Genomic DNA, 23,450 nt, shown 5'->3' with positions numbered 1-23,450 from the left:
ACACTGATATCAAAGGCAGCTTGAAAAGAACCGGGGCTGAGTCCTAGGTCTCCCCTGCATCCATTCTTCCTGGTTTGTGTGAGCCTGAAACCTGTGTGCCACGTCTCTGCTCTGCCCATATTCCCCAGCACTCCACCTCTGCTCTAGCCACCATCCTAGTCTCTGCTCTGCCCCCTCTGTCTACACCTTCCACCCTGATGCTCTCAGCACATGTTTGAGATGCAAGTATGGGGAATTCTTGTCTGGACCCTCTTGTTCATGCACTTCACTGCCAGCGCAGGCCCATCACATTTCATCGATTAGACACAACTCAAGACAGCAACAGGTCCAGAGCCAGCGGACGGGCTGGGCTCCACCTGCCCTGCTGACACTGGGCACTCAGTTTCCAAGCCCCCAGTGAGATACGTCGTCACTGGTGCAAACGTGTAGAAAGTTCTAGAACCACGCTGCCCAGACTTCAGTCCTTTTAAGGGCGGGAGTCTCTCCGGGGCTCGGGGTCCTCAGCTGTAACACTTGGGGGGACACCATGGCTTGGAAGGAGGACTGGGGACCCGCGCTTAAGCTCTACTACTCAGGAATCGGGACTTCCATCTAGGGTGCCCCCACCTTCCAAGCCTAGGCCGAGGTCCGACGAAACCCGCGCATCCCAGACCGCGCACCTACTACGCGCCGGCTCGCGCCCCGCCCCAGCCCCGCCCCCGGCCCCGCCCAGGCGCCCCCCGCCCGCCCCGGCGCTTCAGCCAATGAGCGCGCGGCCCCGCATCCGGGGATCCCGGCGCGGCCGCCGCCTCCCGCGCACACACGGCCATGGCGGAGGTGAGTGAGCGGGCCGGGGTAGCCGGCCCCCGCCCCGGCTCGTGTCCACGTCGCCTGGCCGGGCCGCGTGGGGGCCCTGGGCGCCGAGGCCCCAGGCCGGGGCTCGGAGCCGGGTCGCAGTACGGCTCCCACTGGAGCCCGAGGTGCGCGGGGCTCCAACGGCCGTCGCCCCCGGCCCCGGCCCCCCCCTCCGGGGTGCCACATCGCGGGCGGCAGTGCGCATGTGCGGTGCGGGGGTCGGGGGCGCGGGGTGGAGCGGGGGCGGCGGGGGCGGGGAGGGGGCGCGAGTCCGCAGTTTCCCGCCCCCCGCCCCCGGCGCCCGCCCAGCGTCTGCTAACTTCGCGGAGCGCGCTTTCCCACCGGACCCTGGCTCACCGGACCCCCGCCCGCTGACCCCACCAGCGGCGCTGACGCCCCTCCCCGCGGCGCTCTCACTGCAGAGTCGTGCCCCATCCTGCCCTCAGCCCCCTGACCCTACCCACCCCTGATCCCGCGGCTCTCGCCCTGCAGAGTCGTGCCCCCTCCGGCCCCCAGCCCCCTCACCCTACCCAGCCCCCACCCCCCGGCGCTGAGCTCACGGAATCTTGCTCCCTCTGACCCTACCCACTCCCCACCCCCAGGCGCTGGTCCCGCGGAGTCGCGCTCCCACTGGATCCCAGGACCCTGGGCGGGACTCGAGCTCCCACCTGGGGCCAGCCCGGCGCGGAGGGCTGCTTTTTCCCGCGGCTTGAAGTTGCTTCGGGGAGCCTCCTCTTTCTGTTCGCAAAGCGGGCCCAAGACCCCGAATCCTTGGGGCCGGACCGATGTTGGAGTTCAGAGTGTTTCGGATTTGAGGATCTGTGGGGTTCTGGGCTGTGATGCTTAAGCAAACTCAGCTGGGATCGTCGACACCCAGACACCCGGTAGTTTCGTGGCGGGTCGAACCAGGGATGAAAAACTTTCACTTTGAGGGCTTTTTGGAATGTTGGATAAAGCAGTGCGAACCTTCTTTCACCTTTTAGGGCTGTAGAGAGGATGAAATGAATAACGCATCTGCTAGGGACTCAGCAGACGTGACTCTTAGTGCAGACGATCAGTGTGGGGACTCCAGGCAGGTCCCTGGACTCAGCAAGTATTTCTCACGCAGTGGGTGAGGCTGCCCAGGCCCAGAGAGGAGCAGACACCCGCCCGGGTCCTGGGATGCTCGGCCTGGTCAGGGAGCCACGTTGGGCTGTGTGTCTTGGCGCTGCGTGGGTGGGTGTTCTGGAGGGTGGAACTGGCCATTCTGTCCCACCAGTGACTTTCGCAGGGTCAACAACAGGCCCTGCGTTTATGCCAAAGAGGGTGTGGGCATACCAGTGCAAGGCCAGACCTCCCTAGCCCATTCCTGTCTTATATGTGGGTGGCTGAACCCAAAGGGCCCTTCCAGAGTAGTTCTCTTTGCTTAGAGGACATTTGGGGATACAAGTCTCCTGGGCAGTGGCTGTACTTGTGGGATGGAGGTAGAAGCCAGGTCTCCTGACAGCCCAGCAGGAGCTTGGCTGTCCGTGGGTGTTTCTGCCTCAGGGGCCAGCAGAACAGGTGGGTGGGACAGACTCCCCGGCCAACCTGCCCCGAGTGGTCCATGGTTTGGCTGTTGACTCTGCCCTGTCAGGGCTCCCAGGTGTCCAGTTTGGGGTGAATTGGAGCTGGTTTCTTAAAAAGAAAACCAACTCAGTGGGAGGCCCTGAGGGCCTGGCAGTGAGGGACAACAGGTATGCAAATGCCAGTGGTGGAGGGCATGGCTGGCTTTTGCCTGGGAGGCTGCCTCTATCTCTGGAGCCTTTCACTCTGCGCCGCCTTGGGCCAGTCTCTGAGCTGAGGTCCCACAAGATCTTGGCTCCGTGCTTGTACAGAGGCTGAGCCTTGTGCAGTTCCTGTTTTGAACCAATACAAATGGTGATTCCTGACCAAGCAGTGAGTGCTGATTTTTCTCATCATCAAGGTAGCCATCAGCACCCTGAGAAAAGGTGGGGTGCTTCTTACTGTTTTGCTCGTGGATCCCAACTTAATCTTTAAAAAGCTGAGTCCACTGTCTGTATCTTGTGCTTAAGACACGGCTTTTTGTTGTCCTTAGGGTAAAGTGCATCTTTGTCTTGTGATCCTCAGCCCAATGACCTTGTTCTCCGAGGATCCCCTGCACCTTCTCCCACCCTGGGCTCCTGTCTCCCTGTGACATCTGCATCCGTGGGGGCCTCGCTGTGTGGTGGCGTCCGCTGCCCTACTGGCCTCTGTGTGGAGACAGCCATACAGGCCCTCCTTCATCCCTGGTGCAGGGCCCCCACCCTGTTTTCTCCCCTCAATACCCTGCACATCTGCTGTTGGTCAGTGTCCACAACTAGGTGGGTGACTTGCCGAGACTGGCAGGCAGAACCTGTTTGCTGATTGCTGTGCCCCTGGGGCCTTCTGCGTCCCAGCGCAGAGCAGGTGCTGCATGGGCTGTCAGTCAGCAGTGGGACCACCCACCTGCTGGGGGGGCGGGCGGGGGTTCCGGTTAACTGCTGCTGTGTGATGAGCCACCTCTGCAGTCAGTTTCTCGAAGCGGCCAGTGCTTCTTAACTACCTGTCCCAGCCTTGAGGTCTGGCTGGTCCCGCCTGTGGTTGCGGCTGGTTGGTGGCTGGGCTGAGCCGCCCACGTGTGGCTGCAATGCTAGCGTGGCCTGCCCTTGTGGCTTGTGCTTCCTCACAGCGTGGCGGCTGTTGGAGATGACACTGCCTTTCACAGCTTAGACTTGGGGGTCACGTGGATCCCTCCCACCAGAGTCCCGGGCCCAGCCATTGCACAGGAAGGGGGTGTAGGACCCCCCCCCCTCTGGAAGGAAGTCATGGGGTGTCCCATACTTGGAGGAGGAGCCTGTGGGTGGGGTGCCTGGCTCGCAAAGTGGAGGACAGACCCCGATGTCTCTGTGGGTCAGTTGGACCCAGACACTGCTCTGACCCGTCCAGCTGTGCCTCCGTCCTGTTTGAGCCCCTGCTCTGTCTGAGACCCCACTGAAGACAGGGCAGGGCCCCTTCTTCCTCCTAAGTGAGCCCCCTCCCTCCCATCTGGGTCCCAGGCCAAGGCAGCTCCCCTCCCTGGGCTTGTTCTTCCTCCCCACAGTGGCCTTGGGGACCAAGTCCCCACAGTGCTGCCTTTCCATCTTTCTAACCCTGATTCTCCCCCCTTTTTTCTTCTTTAGAAAAAATTTTAACTTGGAATGCCCTTAACCAGCTCCTCATCTGTTTCCTTCTCCCACCTTTGCAAAACGGGGGCCTTGGGCTCCAGAGTGCTCTGAATGGGGTGGGGGAGGGTAAGGTGGACAGGACGCTAGGACCCACTGCTGCGCATGGGCCTGGCTTGAAAGTCGGTGTTAGGGCAACCATGGTGCTCTCAGAGCTGCCTGAGGTGAGGTTGGGGATCTGAGGCCTGTGGGGAGGCTGAGCAGACCCGGCCTTCCCACTGTTCTCTGGCCACTGTTCCCCTTGCTGCTCTCCGGGCTCCCCTGCTGGCATCCCAGGGCAGACCCCAAGGTGGAGGGGGCGCTGGGCTGAGCCCTTCTCCGACTGCCTGCTGCTGTCCTCATGCTTGGGCCTTACCCAGAAGGAACATCTCTGGGCTGGCCCCTGCAGGTGGCCCGTGCCTGCAGGCTGATGGCCCCTTCCTGGGGGGGCCGAGGGTGCCACTCCGGGGCCGGGTCTAGGCTGCTCCCTCACTCCCAGTGTTGTTACCTCCTGCCCCAGGTTGAGGGGCTAACCTTCTTACAGCGGCCTGTGTGTGGGAACTCCCTGTCAGAACTTGGGGTGCTTTAGGCAGAGCACTTGGGGGTGCCCCTGGGTGCCTCTTCCCTCTTAGAACTTGGGGTGCTCCCACCGAACACTTGGGGTGCCCCGTATACTTCCTCTTGGAACTTGGTATGCTTCTGAGAGACCCCTTGGGGTATTCCCCCTGTACACTTCCCCTTAGAACTTGGAGTGCTCCCGGCCAAGCTCTTGGGGACTCCCCTACACTTCCTCCCCAAGAACTGGGCCGGTCTCCTGGCAAGCTTCAGACTTCTTACCTTGGTGTTTCCAGGGCCCCGGCTTGCTCTGTCGCCCGGCTCTCTGTGGCTTTGCTGACCATTTGTGTACTTTGGTTCATGCTCCCAAGAAGAGTGACAGTTCTGTTAAGCGTTTCTGAGTTCCAGAGCGAAGTTTGCACTTGTAGTTGTACCATTTACATGCTGTGTGAGCTTTACTGAGTGACTTGATCTTTCGGAGTTTTAAGTCCTGTATTTCTCTAATGAAGAAAATGATTATGCAACCTCTTGACTCAGTGAGGAAATCAGTATGGAAATTCTTACTAAATACTTAATAAATACTTACTTTTTTCTAAAATTTTAAAGTTTAGTTTATTAACTATTCTAATCTTTTTTTTTTTTTGTAAACAGCTTTACTGAGGTATATGTAATTCATTTACTTTACAGTTCTTTCATTTTAATGTGTCTGATTCAGTGGTTCTTTGCATATTTAGACTTGTATAGGCATCACCAGTCAATTTTAGAACATTTTCACCAGCCCAGAAGAAACTGTGTCCTCCTTAGTCATCTTTCTCCTCTCCCCCAGCCCCTGACAACCAGGAACCCACTCCCTGTGTCTGTGGATTGGCTTGTTCTGGACGTTTCCCATCAGTGGAATCACACCCTGTGTGTCTTTCTGTGTCTGCTTCTCTCACTGAGTTTCGTGTTCTCAGGGTCCATCCATGTAGTAATGAGTTCTCTCCTTTTCGGGGCTGAGTGATATTCCACCCAATGTCTCTTTGGGTTCGTTCCTCCTTTGGCTATTGTGAGTCAGACTGCTGAGAACACTCGTAAACAGGTCTCAATGTGAATGAAGATTTCTGCTTCTCTTGGGTGTTGTCAGGGAGGAGAGGCTTGACTTTTCCCTCTGCCTGCCTGGGTCCTGTCTGGGGCCCCGTGGTTCAGGCTGACAAGGGCAGGTTCACAAGAGAGAAACAAGCAGCTTGTTAGGCAGGTGGTGTGTGTCACGTGGGAGAACGCTGTGAGGAGTCCCCTGGAGGGTGTGAGCAGCAGGGTGGTCAGTGCAGAGGGAAGGCCTTGACCCTTGGAGGCGGTGCCTCATGGGTAGAGGGGTGAAGGGCTGGTCAGTAGGCTGTGTGTACTCCGCCCCTGCACACAGGTGGTTGGTCTGCTTTCTCACTGGCTTCCATGCTTGACACTGTGCCAGGGCGGTGTGATGGGGGTACCCCCGACCCCCAGGTGTGCTCCTTGCGTCGTCCACTGCAGGTCCCCTCCCATGGGTCCACATCCCCACACTTGGTGTCGCATATCCTCCTCACTCAGTGTGCTCACTTGCCCTCCTGACATCGAGCCTTGTTTCCATGTACTGATTGGCTGTGTGTGTCGCTCTTTGGAGGCTTTGCCTGTTTAAAAATTTGGTTTCCTTTTTCTTGATGATCTGTAAGAATTCTTTACATATTCTAGATACAAGTCCAGTTTTAGAGCTGCGTGATCTGCACATATCTTTTACTGGTCTTTGGGTTACCTTTGTACTTTCATGATGCTGCCCTTTGAAGCACAGAGAGTTTTAATTTTGATGAGATGCAGTTTATTGTTCTTTCTTTTGTTGTTTATGTTTTTTTGTGGCTCACCTAAGAAACCGTTGCCTGGTGAGAAAGACTCATTGCCTTGGTTTCTTCAAAGAGTTTGATGGTGTTAGCTCTTATATTCGAGGTCTTTGATCCATTTTGAGTGAATTTTTGTGTGGTGTGGGAGAGGAGTTGAACTTTATTATTCTGTGTGTGGATAGCCAGGCATTCCAGCACAATTTGTTGAAAAGACTGTTTAATACATGTTGAATTTTTCTGTCACCCTTTAAAAAATTTGTTTGCCTGTAAATTCAGAGGTTTACTTCTGAATCCTCAGCTTTGTTAGTTTGATCTATTTCACCTTATGTCAACACCACACTGTTTTGATTACTGTAGCTTTGCAGTACTTTTGAGGTTGGGAAACGTTCTTTTCCCTCTGGCTGTTCAGCGTCCCTGAGTTTTCCTGTGATTTTTGGGACAGTTTCTGTGTGGAAGCCAGTTGGGTTTCTGATGGGCCTGTCATTGAACCTCTAGATGAGTTGAGGAACACTGACATCTTGGCAGTTTTAAGTCTTGAGCTAGGAATATAGTCTTTTTCCATTTTATGTAGATATTTAGTTTCTTTCAACATTCTTGGCACTTTTCAGAGTATTAGTTTTGAACTTCTTTTATCCCTAAGTATTTTGTTCTTTCTGATGCTGTTGTAAATGGAACTGTGTTCCTTGTTTTCTTTTTAGATTGTTTGTTGGTACTGCATAGGAGTAAAGTTTCTGTGGCTTGTTTTGTGTCCTGCAGCCTTGCTGAACTCACTTACTGGTTTTAGTTTTTTCAGTATCTTTAGTATCTTCTGTGTCCCAGGTCATGACGTGTTTTTCCAACTTGATTCCCTTCATTTTACTTTCCTGCCTACTGGAACCTCCAGGACGGCATTGTGTAGACAGTGCCCTGGTCTCCGGGAGGCGGCAGTGGCTGGGGTTGGGTGGAAGTTCGCTTGCAGGCCTCATGTAGTCAGTGTTTCCATCACGAGAGGTGTTGGGCTTGGGCAGGTGCTGTGTCTGTGTGTCTGCTGAGAGGACGCTGTGGGTGTGCATCTGGTCTGTGCTGTGGTCGGCTGTCGCGCTGGGTGTCACCTGTGTGTTGCATCCCTGTGCTGAGCCACTCCTTGTCTCCGTGTGGTGGTCTCTGCATGTCGCTGAATTCAATTTGCTCGTGTTTTGTTGGGGAATACTGTGGTTCTGTTTATAGAAGTTATTGGTCTAGTTTTCTTGTTCTTAGTAAGCTTTTGAACATCGTGATAATGGTAGCTGTTGTACTTTTTTTTTTTTTTTTAATGTAGTTCTAAAAATTTGAGGTATAATTTATGTCCTTCATAATATCCCCACCTAAAGTATTGAATTTGGTGGTTTTTAGTATGTTCACAAAGCTTTGAAACCTTCACCCTTACCTGGAACATTCCATCATCCCAATAGAAGCTCACCCCCATCAACAGTTACCCCTCCCCAGCCCCTGACCACCAGGAACCCACTCTGTGTCTGTGGATCAGCCTGTTCTGGACGTTTGCCATCAGTGGAATCACACCCTGTGTGTCTTTCTGTGTGTCCTTTTCTCCCTGAGCATCTTGTTCTCAAGATCTGTCCATGTGGTAGCAAGTGTCAGGGTTTCCCTCCTTTTCACGGCCGAGTAAAATTTCATCCTGAGGGTGGACTGTGTCTTTATTCTTTTACCTGTTGATGGGCATTAGGGTGTTTGCACCTTTGGGCTGTTGTGAGTCACGCTTCTGTGAGCACATGTGTGCACCTTCTAGTATGGGCATAGGTTTTTGGTTCTTTGGGTGTGTACCTAGGAGTAGAGTTAATTGCTGGGTCATTTGGTAACTGTTTATGTTTGGAAGAACTTCTGTATTTCTCCATGGTGGCTCTTGCATTTTGAACATGACGTTTTGGAGGCTGGGTCCTTTTGTGTGGCTGTGGTGTCAGCACCTGGCTGCAGGTGTTGGCTGGGCTGTGTGTGGGCCTGGCTCACCTGACACTGTGTCCTGGCCATGATCAGCTGCTGGTGGCTGGCTGATCCAGGCTCCTCATGGTGCCCACAGGTGCTATTCCCACATGGAGGAGGATCCGAACTCGCTGGTGGCAGCCCTGTGCCACTGAGCATCTTTGCCTGGGCACTTGGACTCCAACTGTGACTGAAAGTCTGGCCCACTGTGCCCCCGCCCCCAGCCGCTGGAGGTCGCTCCTGTGGCCCTGATGTACCCTGGGGGCCAGCTCTAACCATGGCCAGGCCATGTGGCTGCCTACGAGTCATAACCCTGCTCCTCTCCTCCACAGGCCTCCTCACTGGAGAGGCAGAGCCCTGGTGCGGCCCCCTGCCTGCCTCACAGTCTGTGCCCCGGGGAGCCCAGCTTGCAGACCACAGCAGGTACCTTACCTGTCACCCCTCTCTGGGTCGCCAGGGCCTCAGTGGGGGCGAGGACAAGCCAGCTGGTGGTCAGGACCTCCCTCTTGGCCAGGTCCACCCCCAAGTTGGGGGCGGGGGCTGCAGGAGGGAGGGTGCTGGGTGGGCACTGTCTGGGGGCCCTATGCCTCCCCAAACTGGCCACTGGCTCCTCCTCTCTGGCTTCTGGAGGCTCCAGCCCCTCCTGTTGCTCTTGGGACCCACATGCAGACCTTCACTATTTCCTGCTGGGGTTGAGTGAGACCTGGCTGTGTCCTTTCTTTTTTCTTTACAAGTCACTGTACTGAGGAGCAGCATGGAGATATAGCAGTGAGCACATCCTGGGTCTTTGGGGAAGGCTCCAGATCTGGTCATGTCCGCCAGCTACTGGGCTGGGACCAGAGGAGGGTGGGGCATTTGTTGGGCGGCTGTGTGGACATACACATACGTGCATACACCACACAGCCCCAGGGCCCCCAGGCTTCCTCTGCCCCGTGGTCTCAGCCGTAGCGCGAGGTTTGGGACGGGTGCAGAGCTCACCAGGCTGCTGTCCACCATAGTGGTGTCCATGGGCTCTGCAGACCATCAGTTCCACCTGGCGGAGATCCTGTCACAGAACTACGGCGTCCGGGAGGAGCACGAGGGTGCAGCGCGGGGCCCAGAGAAGCCGGAGGAGGAGCTGGAGAAGGACTTCGTCTCCCAGGTACCCAGCAGTGTGGGCAGGGCATCAGCAGCCTCGCAGCTGCTCCATGTGTCCACTCGGTCTCTGAGCCCACCTGGCTCTGTCAGCAGAGGCACGGCCGCACCAGCCGGTCCTGCCTTCGTGGTGCGCTGGGCTCCAGACCAGCTGGCCTGGAGAGTGAGCCAGTGTTCTCCAGCTTTTTGACTCCAGACCCCCCTTTTGTGTTCTTAACAATTATTGGTGATCTCAAGGAGCTTTGTTTATGTAGGTGATGCAGCAAACCCATTGTAAGTAGAAATAACACATTTTTGTGAAAATATAACTGTTTTCCAAACAAAAAAAATGTAAGGGAAAAGAGTGAAATAGTTTTACATTTCTGTAAATCTATGTGAAATGCTGACTTAAGGCAGATGTCAGTCTGTTGTGGTCCGTCTCTTAGGTTAGAGAGTGAGTCTTGCCTCTTACAGATCTGTTTATGGAAAAGGCAGGAGTATTTACCAGTCTGTTGACATAGTTGTGGATGCTCTCTGATGCTGCAGCAGAGTGCAGGAGGTGGCAGCCTCATGGGCTGGACCCCGTAGCCACATCCGATGAGCTCTGTCCTTGTGTTAGGGTCCACTGGTCTTGACCTTGGAGTGGTTCTGACCCCAGGGTGGCCCTGATCCTGGCGGCCCTGACCCCAGAGTGGTCCTGACCCATGTGTGATCTCGTCACCTTCTGTGTGGATGAGATGCTGGCTGGGTGCTGGTGCCACGATGTGTAAGTCCTGTGCGTGTGCACAGAGTCCGCCGTGTAAAATCTAGAGAGCACATGTGTGCCAGTCCCACAGAATGGGATGTTATAAACAGCAGGTTTATTTTTGTGCTGTTTGGGGCCTGGAAGCCCCAGACCAAGACTGGCCTGGCCTGGCCTGTCTGCAGGGTGCTGCTCAGCTGCAGATGCGGCTTCTTGTGCAGCCTCTGAGACTGTGACCCTCACAGTCAGGGTGAGAGCAAGTTCTCTGGTCCCTTCTTGTGAGAACACTGGCCTCCTGGGTCAGGGCCCTGTCCTGTAGCCTTAATTAATTAATTAATTTATTTTTGGCTGTGTTGGGTCTTTGTTGTTGTGCACAGGCTTTCTCTAGTTGCAGCAAGCAGGGGCTGCTCTCTAGTTGAGATGCATGGACTTCTCCAGTCACAGTGGGGCTTCATCATGTCAGCTTGGAGGTGGGGCACACAGACGTCAGTTTGTTAAATGTCAACACTGACCTTACCAAATGTCTTTCAAGTACTGGGACCAAAAGAGTAGTCACTGGACATTTATTTAGCTTGGTATGTCACTTAGTACTGATTTGGTCTTAAAACCAAAACATTTCTTCTGTTCAAAAAAGAGAAAACAGTTTTAAAGAGTTCAACTTGAATTCAAAACTTCTCAAAAGTAACCGAGAAAAAAGTCAGCTATTCTTTAACTGAATACCTTATCTATTTTCCTTCAGGGGGGCTCCCTGGTGGTCGGGTGGTCAGGACTCTGTGTTCTCACTGGAGGGCTGGGCAGTCAGGACTCCGTGTTCTCACTGGAACACAGGGTTCAGTCCCTGATTGGGGAAGTGAGATTTGTAAGGCACATGGTGCAGCCAAAAACATCTTTTTCTTGAGATACAATTTTTATTTGCTGTTAAGGAAAAGAAAGAATGTGTAATAACATCCAAAGCAAAAGCGAATACACTTGCCTTTTATATTGCCTTTCCAGCCTTACAGTGGGCATTGGGGTTTATTACTTTCATGCTGTCAGATCCAAGTATTCCAAAATTGGGATATTCTGCTCGAAAGCATTTATGCCAAGGTTTACTCTGGTGACATGCAGTCAGTGATTTCTCTTGAAGGAGCTGCTCCCTTGGTCCAAGACTGGGATGCCCTCTGGGGAACTGAAAGGAGTCGGTAGACGAGGGCTGGACTTGGGGTCTGGCTAGTATGAACCACTGGGACTGGTCGTGGGGCTGATGGGCTCAAGGGCAGGGGGCCAGAGTTCCCAGCGCAGTGCCCCTGACATAGCCCTGCCCCCACAGAGCAGCGACATGCCCCTTGATGAGCTGCTGGCCTTGTATGGCTACGAGACCTCAGACCCCATCTCGGAGCACGAGAGTGAGGGCAGTGATGCTGCAGCCCACCTGCCCGACATGACCCTAGACAAGGTGAGGGGAGGCTTCGGGGCTGGGCAAGAGGGCCCTGGACAGGTAGGGGTGTGGTCAGGAAGTGTGGACTGCCCACCCAGGATCCGTGTGGCCAAGGGGAGGACCCTGGGAGGGAGAGACACTGGGTCCCGAGCAGGTCTTGGCGGGGTCAGAGGGGAGGGGTTCTGACTGTCCTAGGTCTCAGGCAGAGGCACATCCCCTCCCTGGCTGGCAGCCCCCGGGGATTGGGGAGAGCAATCCCTCGGGGATCCCGGGTGCTCCTACAGGGAGGCTCATCCACATTGGCACCATCATGCTATCATCATTAGTGTTATTTGAGATCGTAAAAATAAAGTACAAAATTGTTCTTTACTTTCTTGTTAAAAGGACCAAATAGCGAAGGATTTGCTTTCAGGGGAAGAAGAGGAAGAAACACAGTCCTCAGCCGATGACCTCACCCCATCTGTGACCTCCCACGAGGCCTCCGACCTTTTCCCTAGTCAGAGTGGATGTAGGTGACCCCTGCTTTTGCCCCGGAGCTGCTGGGGGCTCAGACCTCGGGGCCCCTGGGGTGCCTGCTCTTGTTGGAGCCCCTCTGGGCACCATCCCTGTGCAGAGGCTGGTGACCTGGGTTTATGCCATGGGGGAGTGTGTTGGTTCTTGTGCTGAATGTCTGTTAAGTCCAGGGGATCTTGGGCTGTGACCTGGCCGATGGTGCACTGCAGCAGGAGGTGTTCAGTTTCCGCCCCCCTTGGGTTTACGACTGCAGCAGAGCCCCTTGCGGACCCTGCTTCTGTGCCTCTCGCCTCATCCCCTGGCTGGGACCTGGGCCCACCACCTCTCAGGAGGGGCACACTTGGGGCTCAGGTGGCTGGAGAGCGGAGTGGGGGCCTGGGGGCTGCCAGGGTCTGTTGGCAGAGGGCACGTGCCTCACTGTTCCTCTTTTTCCGAAGCCTGCTTCCTGGCTGATGCAGACAAGGAGCCTGGCTCCTCTAGCTCATCAGATGCTGAGGAGGACCCGCTTCCTGCCAACAAGTGTAAGAAGGTGAGCAGCTCTGACGCTGGATTGGACTCAAGCATGAGTGTTGTGGCCCTGGTCCTATCCGAGGGCTCCCCCACTCCCTCCACCCCACCACAGGTCTGGCTCTGCCAGACACACCGTTGCTCGCATACCTGCACACTCCTAGGCTTGGCCTCAGAGCAGACAGGAAGACTCAGCCAGTCCTGGCTCTGGGCAGTGACCTGCAGCCCCCATCAGCACCGTTGTCCGCCCTGACCCTCCTGGGCCTTTGCCTTTGCAGGAAATCATGGTTGGGCCTCAGTTCCAAGCTGACCTCAGCAACTTGCACTCGAACCGGCATGGTGAGAAGAGTAAGTGGGCCTGGGAGCTGGGGGGCAGGGAGCAGGAGAAATGCCACCCAGTCTTCCAGGAAAGATTTTCATGTCCAGCCAAAGCCGGTTCCCAGGTCCTCTGAGTGAGCCTGAGAGTCCCAACCCAGCTCAGGTGCCACCTAGGGCAGCTGACCTGCAGGGTGCTCTGGGAGGTAGCTGTCCCTCCTTTCTGGCTGGCCGTGGGCCCTGAAGTTACCCTGAGCCCCGGCCCAGGGCTGCTGTGCTTGTTCTCCTGGGTGTGCGGGCTCTCTGCACGTCGCCCACAGGTCAGTCCCTCATCTCATCCGGGACTTTTCCTGAGCAGTGTTTTTCTGCTCTGCCCTGTTCCTGAGGTCACTCGCCATCTGACTTGATGTGTGTCTGTGTGTCGATCTCACTGGAATTTAGAGCTGGGCCTCCGTTCTTTGAGGAAGAAGGCATCCCTTCTGTGTGCAGGTGTTGAGGTCAGGATGTGAAGGCAGGTGCCTGTCAACTAGGATCTGTTTTTCTTTGCCCCAAGGCTCCTGCATGCCCTGGGCCAGCACTCTGAGCTCAGAGGCTTTTCTGAGACGATTCGGCAGCTGGGATTGGGGGATGGGATAGACGAGGGAGCCGGGAACCCTTGGTAAAGAGGGGAATGCTTCCCAGGGCCCCAATTTGGATGTGGGCTGGTGGGATGTGCTTACTCCTCATAGGCAGTTCGGGCGAAGGATGGGAAACAGGAGGCCGCGGCTGAGCCAGGTGCCAGGATGTGCTGGTACACAGGATCTCCCCAGAGGAAGCCGCGAGCTGAGCCTGTGCTCTCCCGCAGGTCTGCCCTTGGTCTCTGGGCTGGGAGCTGGCCTCTCCCTGCAGGGACCCCCCACACAGTGTGTGCGCTGTGGGTGCTGTGGCATCAGGTCCCCTGTGTGCACGCCTGTGTTGACTCCTCTAGCTGGTTGCTGTTTTGGTGGTTTGTGGTGTGGCCGTCTTGGCGGACACTCACGCTCATTCCTGGGGCATCATCCAGCTGTGCGGGAGTTCCAGTTGCTCCGAGTCCTCCTCAGCCCTGGGTGGTCTGTCTTATTGGTGGGTGTGGAGTGGCTTTAAGTGCCCTGCTGTGACTTTAAGTGCCTGTTCCTCCAAGTCGATGTCTCCTGCAGATGCCTGCCCAGGCCTTTCCCCTTTGAATGAAGTGCCTTCCTCTCCTGCCTTGCAGTGTCCTGGGTGTGTCTGTGGCTGACTGTGTGCACTGCAGGCGTGTTCTCCCATCAGTGGGGTCTGATTTTGGTGAAGTCTAGCTTGTCTTTATTTTAGCCACAATGCGCTTGTGTGCTAAGGCGTCTGTAGACCCCCTTCTATGTTGGCGTCTGTGATATAATTTAATTTTAATGTGTGGGTTGGAGGTATGGGTCAGGGTTGACTGCCTGCCCCACCCCCCCCCCCCCCAAGTCCTGCACATGGACATGTCCGTCGTTCCCCCATTGAATTACAGGGGTGCCTCTATCAGAGATCAATGTCGGCAAGGTCCCTCTGCTTTGGGGGTTTCTCTTGTTTTCTTTTGTCTGACCCAGGATCCTGACCACTCTGTCTTAATTGTTGCAGCTCTTAAGTAAGTCTGAGATGCTCTGAAACCTCCAACTTTGTAACTTTTGTTTCTGCATGCACAGAAGTTTTCAGATTAGCTTGTCCTTTGGCCCAGAAGTGCCTGCTGGGTTGATTAGGATTGCATTGGCTCTTAAATTTAATTTGGGGAGGCGCAACACATTAACAATACTGACACTTCTAGTTTCTGAGTGTGGCTGACCTCTCTGTTTAGGTTTTTAATTTCATTAGTTTCAGAGTTTTAAGGGTCTTGTGATTCTTGCTAGCAGAAATGCAGTTTGGATTCTTTTAGTTCAAACTTGTACACAGTGTCTTGACTAAATTCGCTTACTAATTTTAATGCCTTGTAGATTCTTTTGCATTTTTAAATGTAACCAATCATATCATTTGTGTATGATAACCTTATTTCTTTCTTTGTGATCTTTGTATGTTTTATTTCTTTTTCTTGAGTCATTTCACTGACTCCAGAAGTAAAAAGAAGTGGTGACTGAGGACATCTGTGTCTTGTTCCCAGACTCGGGGAGGTGTTCATTCCCCACTTGGTGTAACCTTAGAATTACATATATTAGATGAGAAGGTTTCTTTCTGATTTTAGTAGCAGACAATTTTTGCTGTGAATTTTGTCAGATAAGTTTTTCTGCCTTTACATCTGTGGTCATTTTTTGTTTTGTTCTTTCGATGTAGTGAATTGGTAGATTTTCAGACATTAAACCAGCCTTGGATTCTGGAGTAAACCATACCAAGTCACGAAATACTGTCTTTTACGATAATGATACAGGTGTGTACAGTTGATCCTTTTTATTTGCAGATTCTGTATTTGTGCATTTACCCCGTGGCTAAAGTTAACGTGTGAGCCCAGAATGAACACCTGTTCAGGGTCATTTTTGGGTATGCATGTGTACAGACGGTAGAAACATTGAGTTGTCCGGAGTACATGTTCCCGGGAAGGTTGATCCAGGGAAGCTTCCTTCTCTGTTCAGCTCTCAGCTGTCAACACTCGTGTCCACTGAAGCCTGTGGTTTTCGTGTTTTGCGGTTTAAAGTGGCCCCAGGTGTGGTGCTGGGGGCCCTCTGGGATCTTGAGCACATGAGGGCTGACGTGTGCCTGTCAGAGAAAACGCGTGTGAGGTGAGCTTTGTCTGGGCATGAGCTCTTGCTGTGAACTTGGTATTAGTGAGCCCATGACATGTATGAAATGAGGTGTCTTTAAACAGAAGCTCATGTGAACAGCTTGAGCTGTGTGTGTGAGCTGAGCCCATGCTTTGACCAGAGGCGTGCCAGACCCTGACAACTGGGGGACCCTGACCTGTCCTCCCCGGAGCCTTGGTCTGTGCTCCCCACACTGCACTGGCTACTGCCGAGCACTGCTGCCCCTGAGAAGGCCTGGTGCATGTTGTCAGCCCCTTCCTTATACAGGGTTTTGCACGTGTGTCCGTGGAGACACTGGCTTGTCATTTCTGTTTTTTTTGTCCTCATGGGGCTCTGGTTTCAGGGTCACGCTTCCTCAGGAAATGGTTGAGAAGTGCCTTTTTCTAGTGCCTGGAGGAATCTGTGTAAGACAGTTACTGCTGCTGCTTTAGATGTTGGAAGGATTCTGTGGTGATGCTCTGTGGGCTCAGGGTTCAGATTGATTTTTTTTTTTGCTGTATATTTAATTTTTTTAATATAAATTTATTTTAATTGGAGATTTTGTGTATGGAAGAGTCTGAATGATTAGTTCAGTTTATTTACTAAACATCAGTCTGTTTAGCATTTCTGTTCCTGTTGTGATAAGTTGTATTTCTGAGAAGTTTACCACTTTCACCTAAATTGTTCACTTTTTGGCAGAAAGTCCATAATATTCTCTTATTCTTTTCTTAACATGTATAGAACCTATAATAATGTCTCTTTTTTGGGTTCTGATACTGGTAGTTTGCAGTTTTTGTTTTGTATTCTCTCTTGATCAGACTTTTGGGAGTTTATATTAGTTTTATTGCCCTTCACAAGGGACAGCTAATTCTTGTTTTGTTGATGTGTCTCTGTCATCTGATTTCTGTGTAGTTGACTTTTATTTCCATCTTTACCTCCTTCCTTCTCTTCAGCTTCGTCCTGTTCTCTAGTTTCCCTTGTGGTACCTTCTCTGACTCTGGTTGTTTAGAAGCATGGGCACTGAGGCTTCTCTGGTCCCCCTTCTGTGGCTCATGTTGAGTTGGAGTTCTCTGAGGCCCAAGGCTGTGCGCTGTTTTCTGTCCTTTGAGGTCAGGGGGCTGGGCTCTGTGGCCCGTGTTGTGAATGTTCCTGTGATGTCTGTCTGTCTGTCTGGTATTCACACAGTACATTCCTTTCTGCCTCCTTATTCACAAAGTGTGGTTTTGTAAACGGAGTATATTGGGATCTGATTTTTGTCAGTTTGCATTTTGAGTCCAGTCCTTACGTCCTGCAACCCCTGCAAGTAGGGGGTCACGTCTGCCGTCGTGCTGTGTTTTCTGCGTCTTCCGTGTATTCTTTGTTCCTTTATTTTGTCCTGTCTTTGATTCATCAGGTAATTTATTCTGTTGTTTTGTCCTCTTTGGATTCTGGTCTTAATGTCTGCGTCACTTTCCCAGTGGTTACCCTGGTTTGCTCTGCATGCATGCGCCCCCATTCCCCTTCACTTCAGGGGCCTCAGACAGTGTGACTCGTCCCACCTCTTCCCCAGCCTCGCTCGCACCAGCAGGTTGCAGCTGTGAGTGTCTCTGCCCATGGCGCCCTCAGGCTGCAATCCATCCCTCCAGCCTCCATGGCCAGGAGATGGAGAACTTTCTCTTCAGTGCTCCTTGTGCCGTTCTGCTGTGGATGAATTCTGAAAAGTATTAATTTCACTTTCATTTTTGAAGACTATTTTCATGGGTGCAGAAGTCTAGGTTTTCAGGCTTTATCCTTTTAACACTTGAACAACTTTAGTCCATTGTCTTTTTGTGTCTGTTTCCATTGAGATTGTTTACTTCCCTTCTGCCTTCTCCTCTGTTTCTCAGAGTTCAGACTGTGGCGTGCCCTGAGCTCCTGGCTCTGTGGGTCAGAGTTGCCAGTGGACTTCCCGCCCTCCTCTCTCTATAGCTGCCCCAGGGCCTTGTCCTTGTTCTCTGTGACTCAGTCACACACGTCTCAGGTGCTTGTCCATCCCCCCTTGCTTTTCAAACTGGGTCCTCTTAAAGCTTCAGTTTGATATATTTGAACAAGATTCTTTGTGATGTCACTGATCATGTCATTTGCTGCTGTTGAAGCTACCTGGTGGTTCATAACTCACACACTGTGTTTTCCAGTCCTCGGATGCTTGTGTGATTCTTTTGAATGAATTTCAGTTCTCTGCTGAAATTTCGCACTTTCTATTTGTTTTGTTCTTTTCTGGTGTCATCTTACCTCATGGATCATGGTTATTTTGAAATCCTGCGTGTCAGCTCTGATGTCTCACTGTCTATGTACTTACCTGTGGTCGCATGGTTCCTCTCACCCTGCTGTGATAGGTCAACACACAGCCATGGTGGCAGGTGTCACTTTTTCTCTGGAGCGGCCCGCTCTCCCCTCTGGCTGACCCCCCTGGTCCAGCCTGGGACTCAGGTTGACTTTGGAAGTGGAGAGAAGTGGCTGCAGGTCCCTGGGCATTTGCCCTGGAGTGGCTGGTCCCCCACAGGAGAGACTCCAGCCTGGAGTGGGTTCCGTCTTCAGTCCCTCCGCTGGGTGTTGGGCTTGTGTGTGTTGTTTAGTTTTTGGTTCCAGTGGCTCTTCCCTGGATAACTGAGAGGTGCTGGCACTGGGGTCTCCCTCTGCCTCATCTCCACTATGTGCTTTGTCCACCTAGGGGCTGCCCGCTGGATGCAGACTGCAGCCTGAGGGGGGAGTCTGGCTGGTGTGTGGTGCTGACTTGAGGGCTGTAGTGGCTGGGGGGCTCTGGCTTGAGCAAGGCTCTCACCCAGGTCTCACCCGTACTTGAGTCTGGGCTCCATGTGTTGCTCACTTGATCCCGCCTTTCCCCTCCCTGAGCTCTCTCTGCAGCTGCCTTCTCAAAGGCTAGGGTCAGAAGTCCCCCTTCCAGCCTCAGGTTAGTTGCTACCTCCTCCGGGAAATTGGCCCTGATTTCTGGCCACTCGGTCCCCACTGGCCTCTCCACGCTCCCACCTTGGTGCCCAGAACTGGCCCTGAGGGGCACAGAGGTGGAGGCCAGCCCAGGCCACCAGTCAGGCCCTTGTCCTCTGGAGGGGCAAAGTTGGCCTGCCCTGCTGGGCTTCCTGGGAAGTGGTCAGAGGAGATGACCTGCGTGCCCACACGTGACCTTGCCCCTTCTGCACAGTCTACGAGAACGAAGACCAGCTGCTCTGGGACCCCAACATCCTTCCCGAGAGGGAAGTGGAGGAGTTCCTGTACCGGGCGGTGAAGCGGAGGTGGCACGAGATGGCTGGGTCTCACCTTCCGGAGGGAGAGGCCGTGAAGGACAGCGAGCAGGTGGGCTGCCCATGGGGTGGAGGGACTGCCAGGCCAGAGGGGCGGGAGCCAATGTGGTCCTATGCTTGTGACGGATTCATTTGGAAACTGTTAGTGACAGGAAATGGTGTAGTGGATGCCCCCACCCCATCCATCTCCCCGGCCCTGTGGCAATGTGGACCACCCCCCACCCCTAGAGGTGAGCAGGCAGAGGTCTCAGTGGCTGCCACCCCCCCAACCCCCAGGCGCTGTACGAGCTGGTGAAGTGCAATTTCAATGCGGAGGAGGCCCTGCGGAGGCTGCGGTTCAACGTGAAGGTGATCCGAGGTGAGCGCTGGTCTGACTGGGGGCCCCCTAACTCCTGCTCTGCTGCTGACTGCCCCCCACCCCTGCAGACGGGTTGTGCGCCTGGAGTGAGGAGGAGCGCCGCAACTTCGAGCATGGCTTCCGCGTGCATGGCAAGAACTTCCACCTGATCCAGGCCAACAAGGTGAGTCCTGCCTGTTGCCCATGGCTCCACCCGCAGCAGGAGGTCAGGACGAACCACCCCCCCAGGCTCCTTGCGGCTCTAGGTTCCTCCCCGCTGCTCCCCTGGAAAGGCTCCAGTCTGGGGACAGATCTGTGCTCACTGCCGATTCCCCAACTCCGACCCCACCTGCACTCCCTCCCAACTCCCTTGCCTAAGGACTAAGGGTTTCCATGTTCACTCTACCCAAGGAGGAGGTTCTCCTGCTATGGCACCCACGGGGTGTGGCCAGCGTGGCTGCCAGGTCCCAGGTCCACATGCCCTTCCCCACAACTGTGTCCTCCTCCTCTCCAAGCCCATGTCCCTCTCATCCAGACCTGCCGCTGCTGGTCTCCCCATGTCCTGCTCAGTGCTGCCTGCCTGTGGCTCCCTGACCTATGGCACAACCCCGGCCTTGCCCACACACAGCCCCGGACATCTGTCTGGCTGGGCTCCCATGGCTTGTCTGGGAGCCTGACTCTCCCTCTTGTTTTCATGTGACTCCTCCAGCCCGTCATCCCTGACAGTTGTCTTGCTCCCCTAGGGCTGGCACCCTGGTCCTTCCACCCACCATGGGATGCTCATGGCTGGGGTTTCAGAGTTTTCCCTCACAGGGTTGGAGTAGTGTGGGGCCCATGTGGGCTGTTGTGGGCAGGGATGGGCCCAAGACCAGGCCCAGCATGCCTGGGCCCACTGGTCTTCCCATGGGGGCTGCTTCTGCTCCTGAAGCCCCCAGTGTGGGCCCACCCCCACCCCGCCCCACCTCCCCCAACCACTGGCCCCCAGCCCCCCTCCCTGAGCACCTGTCTTAGGGTTCATGGTCTTCTTCCCACACGAGTCTCTAGTCAGCCATGACGCTGGCCTCCAGGAAGCCAGTCAGTCTTGCTTCTGGGGGTGGGGGGTGTCCTGTACCTCTCGTCCCAGGCCCTCCCAGGCACGGGTGTCAGGTCCCGTGTTCTGGGCTCAGCAGTAGGTTCTCCCATCAGCAGCTGGGCCACCATCTGCGGCATCTGCTCTGGGGTCTGCTCTTCCCTGCTGTCCGGGCAGTGGGGGAGGTAGGGCTGGACTGAGCTGACTGGCACTCCCCACAGGTGCGCACGCGGTCAGTGGGCGAGTGTGTGGAGTACTATTACCTGTGGAAGAAGTCCGAGCGCTACGACTACTTCTCTCAGCAGACACGGCTAGGCCGCCGGAAGTACGGCCCATCAGGAAACACGTGCGTGCCAGGCGCCCACGGGTGCTGGGAGGACACTGGGCCTGAGGCAGCCCCAGCCCTCACCCCCTCTCCCCGCAGGGATGCTGACCAGGACCTGGAGGGCAGTGACCCCGACGGCCCTGGCCGCCCCCGCTCCTCGCCACCCCTGCCCCTGCCTGCCGCTGCCCACGGCCCGGGTCCTGAGCATGACCGCTTGGCCCGGATGCACGCGGGTGAGTAGGGGGCAGGCCCTGTCCTCAGGGCCCCTCTTCCCTGGTCTCCACCCTGGGCCACTGGACACTGAAGAGAAAGAGCAGGCGTCTGGGGCCCCTGTCCTTCCACTCATGTGGTCCCATAGGGCATCTTGCACATGAGGCGCCCTTGGGGTCTGGCTTTCCCTGTGGGGAGAGCCCCGTGTGGTCTGTGGCCCTGGGTGGGAGCCCACGGGGTGTTGTGTCCCTCTGGCATCCAGGCCCAGGGCTGTGTGAGAGCAGGACGAGGCCCAAGTGGTTAGTGAGGTTGTGAAGGGACCACAGGGGACAAGGACCCTGGTCTCGGTCTGCAGGGCTTCCGTGGTCCTGGCTCCAGAGTGCGGTCGGGTCCCTGGTGTGCCCAGTGAGGCGTCTGCGTTCCCCTCACTTTCTCTGTTACCCTGCTGTGTCCTGGCCCACCCTGAGGAACAGAGTCATGTCCTTCCCACAAGTCAGGCCCCTCGTGTCCTCGTGTGTCTTACACGTTCGTGTGAACGTTCTGTGAGGAGGGTCCTTGGCTTTGCCGGGCCCAGCAGGCTGGAGCCCACACAGGTTACAGCCTGAGGTGATCAGGACCTCTGGGCCTGCGGGCTGTGGCTGCGTTGCCCTTGACCTGATGGGGCTGGGTGTGGGCACCGTGGGGGCCTGGCCACAGCTGCGTTCTCCCCCCGCAGAGCCCCTCAGCATGGGCAGCAGCATGTCTGAGAGTCTTGGCGAGCCTGGGGAGGCCCTTGATGTACCCCCATCCTCGGAGCCAGGGCCTCGTTCGTTCCCGCCACTGGATGAGCCCTCAGCCTTGCCCTTGCCTCGGCGGCCCCCAGCCCTGACTGAGCCGGCCTTCTTCTCGCCTGCCACGGCCGCTCCAGAGCCCGGTGCCAGCCCAAGGCTGGCCGTGGACTTGACCCTGCCTGAGGAGCTGCCGCTCGTCTCCAGCCACGAGGACACTGATGGAGAGCCTGAGGAGGCCGTGGGCCCTCCGCAAGTGGCCTTGTCAGTGGCCGAGTTTGGACTCATCGGCATCGGGGACGTGAACCCCTTCCTGGCCTCCCACCCGGCATGCCCGGCCCCCGGGCTACACTCGGAGCCCCTGTCACAGTGAGTGTGGCCCCCCAGACCCCCATCTGCTGTGCCCCCATCTCAGGCCACCCTGAGGCCGGTGGGAGGGGCTGCCCCAGGGCCTGAGGGAGGCGTGGCCCGCGAGCAGGCTGTTGGTTTCTTTAGCTTTATTCTCTACTTTAAATTTGGCTTATTTATTTTTCTGACTAGGTAATACATTCATACGGTTCAAAATCCAAAAAGGTACACACGGGGCCAGTGCCAGGCTGCTCCTGGCCCTGCGAGCCGCCAGCCCTCCCCGGGCGCCAGGCCTTGCTGCCTTGGGAGGGGCTGTCGGCAGTGGGGGTGGGTCTCTGGGAGGTAGGGTGGGCCCGGTGCTTGGGGGCTGCACTGATGTCTCCCGTCTCTCCCGCTCTCCCCTGCAGCTGTAACGTGATGACCTGTTGATCCCTGGCCACAGGCGGGCATGTAGCTGGACTGGACTTGGGGCCACTGTGAGGCCTGCCTGTCAGTCTTCCCGACCCCTCCCTTTTTTGCGGGCCTTGGGTGGCGTCTCTTCTGCTCAGAACTCTTCGAGGACCAGGGTGAGCGGGGCCCTCCCATGCCACACACCATGTGACCCAGGCTCCACGCCCAGCCTGGGCTCCATCCGGCGGCCGGGCATGGAGGGCCAGCCTGTCCAGCAGCAGAGGCCCTGCCAGGGACAGGGGAGACGGGCCGGACGCCGCCCCACCAGCAGCCTCTGCCGGGCACCCTCAGCTCTCTGCTCACTCGTCTCTTGCGCCCAGCTGGACCACGGGCCGCCCCAGCCCAGGCTCGGGGCAGCTGCTACTCGGTGCCAAACCCCGTGGGGCGCAGAGCCATATACCTCGATGCTGGCCCTGCCCTGCTGTCCGCCCGCTCTCCACTTCAGGAAAAGCTGCACTTTACGCACCCCACCCCCACCCCCTGGGTCCTTGGCTGCCTCGGGTGTGGGTCTGAGGACACGGGACTCACACCTCTTGGCACTGAGGCCCTGTCCGAGCTGCACCGGGGGCCCGGCTCCAGCCCATTTCCCTGACCAAGGAGGTTGTGTTTTTGTTGAGGTCCCAGCAGGACTGCTGGGGTCCTGGGCTTTCTCCTCCCCAGCCGCCTTGTTTTATTTATGTTCCTGTTTACAAATGGGAGTGGGGTCCTCTGGGGGCAGGGCAGCGCTCCCACCCCGTGTCACCAGGGGGCTTTGGCGCGAGCCATTCACAGGGCTGGACTCGACCTTCCCTTGCCCCACCAAGGACCACACTGTGAAGTGACACTGCCTTGACCCCCTTGCTGTTTTATTTATTAAACTTGGTTTGAAGCCCCATAGGTGCCTTGTGGTGGATCGGGCGGGTGGGTGGCAGAAGGTGCCGGTC

General features: G+C 55.7%; 1 protein-coding gene across 5 annotated transcripts; it reads left to right on the top strand.

Moving 5' to 3' along the window:
• Positions 1 to 772: 772 nt before the first annotated feature.
• MIER2 (MIER family member 2) lies at positions 773 to 23,394 on the top strand. Of its 5 annotated transcripts, XM_065918399.1 has the most exons (15): positions 1,698 to 1,718; positions 8,725 to 8,815; positions 9,391 to 9,533; positions 11,557 to 11,682; positions 12,049 to 12,172; positions 12,615 to 12,706; positions 12,963 to 13,032; positions 18,922 to 19,073; positions 19,298 to 19,379; positions 19,448 to 19,542; positions 20,649 to 20,773; positions 20,852 to 20,985; positions 21,678 to 22,098; positions 22,270 to 22,302; positions 22,485 to 23,394. In XM_065918399.1, exons 3-14 carry the CDS (start codon positions 9,399 to 9,401, stop codon positions 22,271 to 22,273), a joined length of 1,560 nt encoding a protein of 519 aa, XP_065774471.1. In that variant the 5' UTR covers positions 1,698 to 1,718; positions 8,725 to 8,815; positions 9,391 to 9,398; the 3' UTR covers positions 22,274 to 22,302; positions 22,485 to 23,394. The 5 variants fall into 5 exon arrangements, with proteins under 5 accessions (XP_065774474.1, XP_065774473.1, XP_065774471.1 ...); XM_065918402.1 differs by lacking the exons at positions 1,698 to 1,718; positions 22,270 to 22,302 and adding an exon at positions 773 to 816 and having other exon boundaries at positions 9,412 to 9,533; XM_065918401.1 differs by lacking the exons at positions 1,698 to 1,718; positions 22,270 to 22,302 and adding an exon at positions 773 to 816.
• Positions 23,395 to 23,450: the final 56 nt, after the last annotated feature.

The sequence above is a fragment of the Muntiacus reevesi genome, chromosome 1, assembly GCF_963930625.1.
Source record: "Muntiacus reevesi chromosome 1, mMunRee1.1, whole genome shotgun sequence".
Classification (NCBI taxonomy): domain Eukaryota; kingdom Metazoa; phylum Chordata; class Mammalia; order Artiodactyla; family Cervidae; genus Muntiacus; species Muntiacus reevesi.
This window is presented reverse-complemented; position numbering and strand designations above follow the sequence as displayed.

What these genes read in the sequence shown, in the direction of transcription:
- MIER2 (XM_065918401.1), top strand. An exon ending in CCGTGAAGGACAGCGAGCAG is followed by an intron (nt 19,074 to 19,297) that starts GTGGGCTGCCCA and finishes CCCAACCCCCAG; the next exon opens with GCGCTGTACGAGCTGGTGAA. An exon ending in CTTGGCCCGGATGCACGCGG is followed by an intron (nt 20,986 to 21,677) that starts GTGAGTAGGGGG and finishes CTCCCCCCGCAG; the next exon opens with AGCCCCTCAGCATGGGCAGC.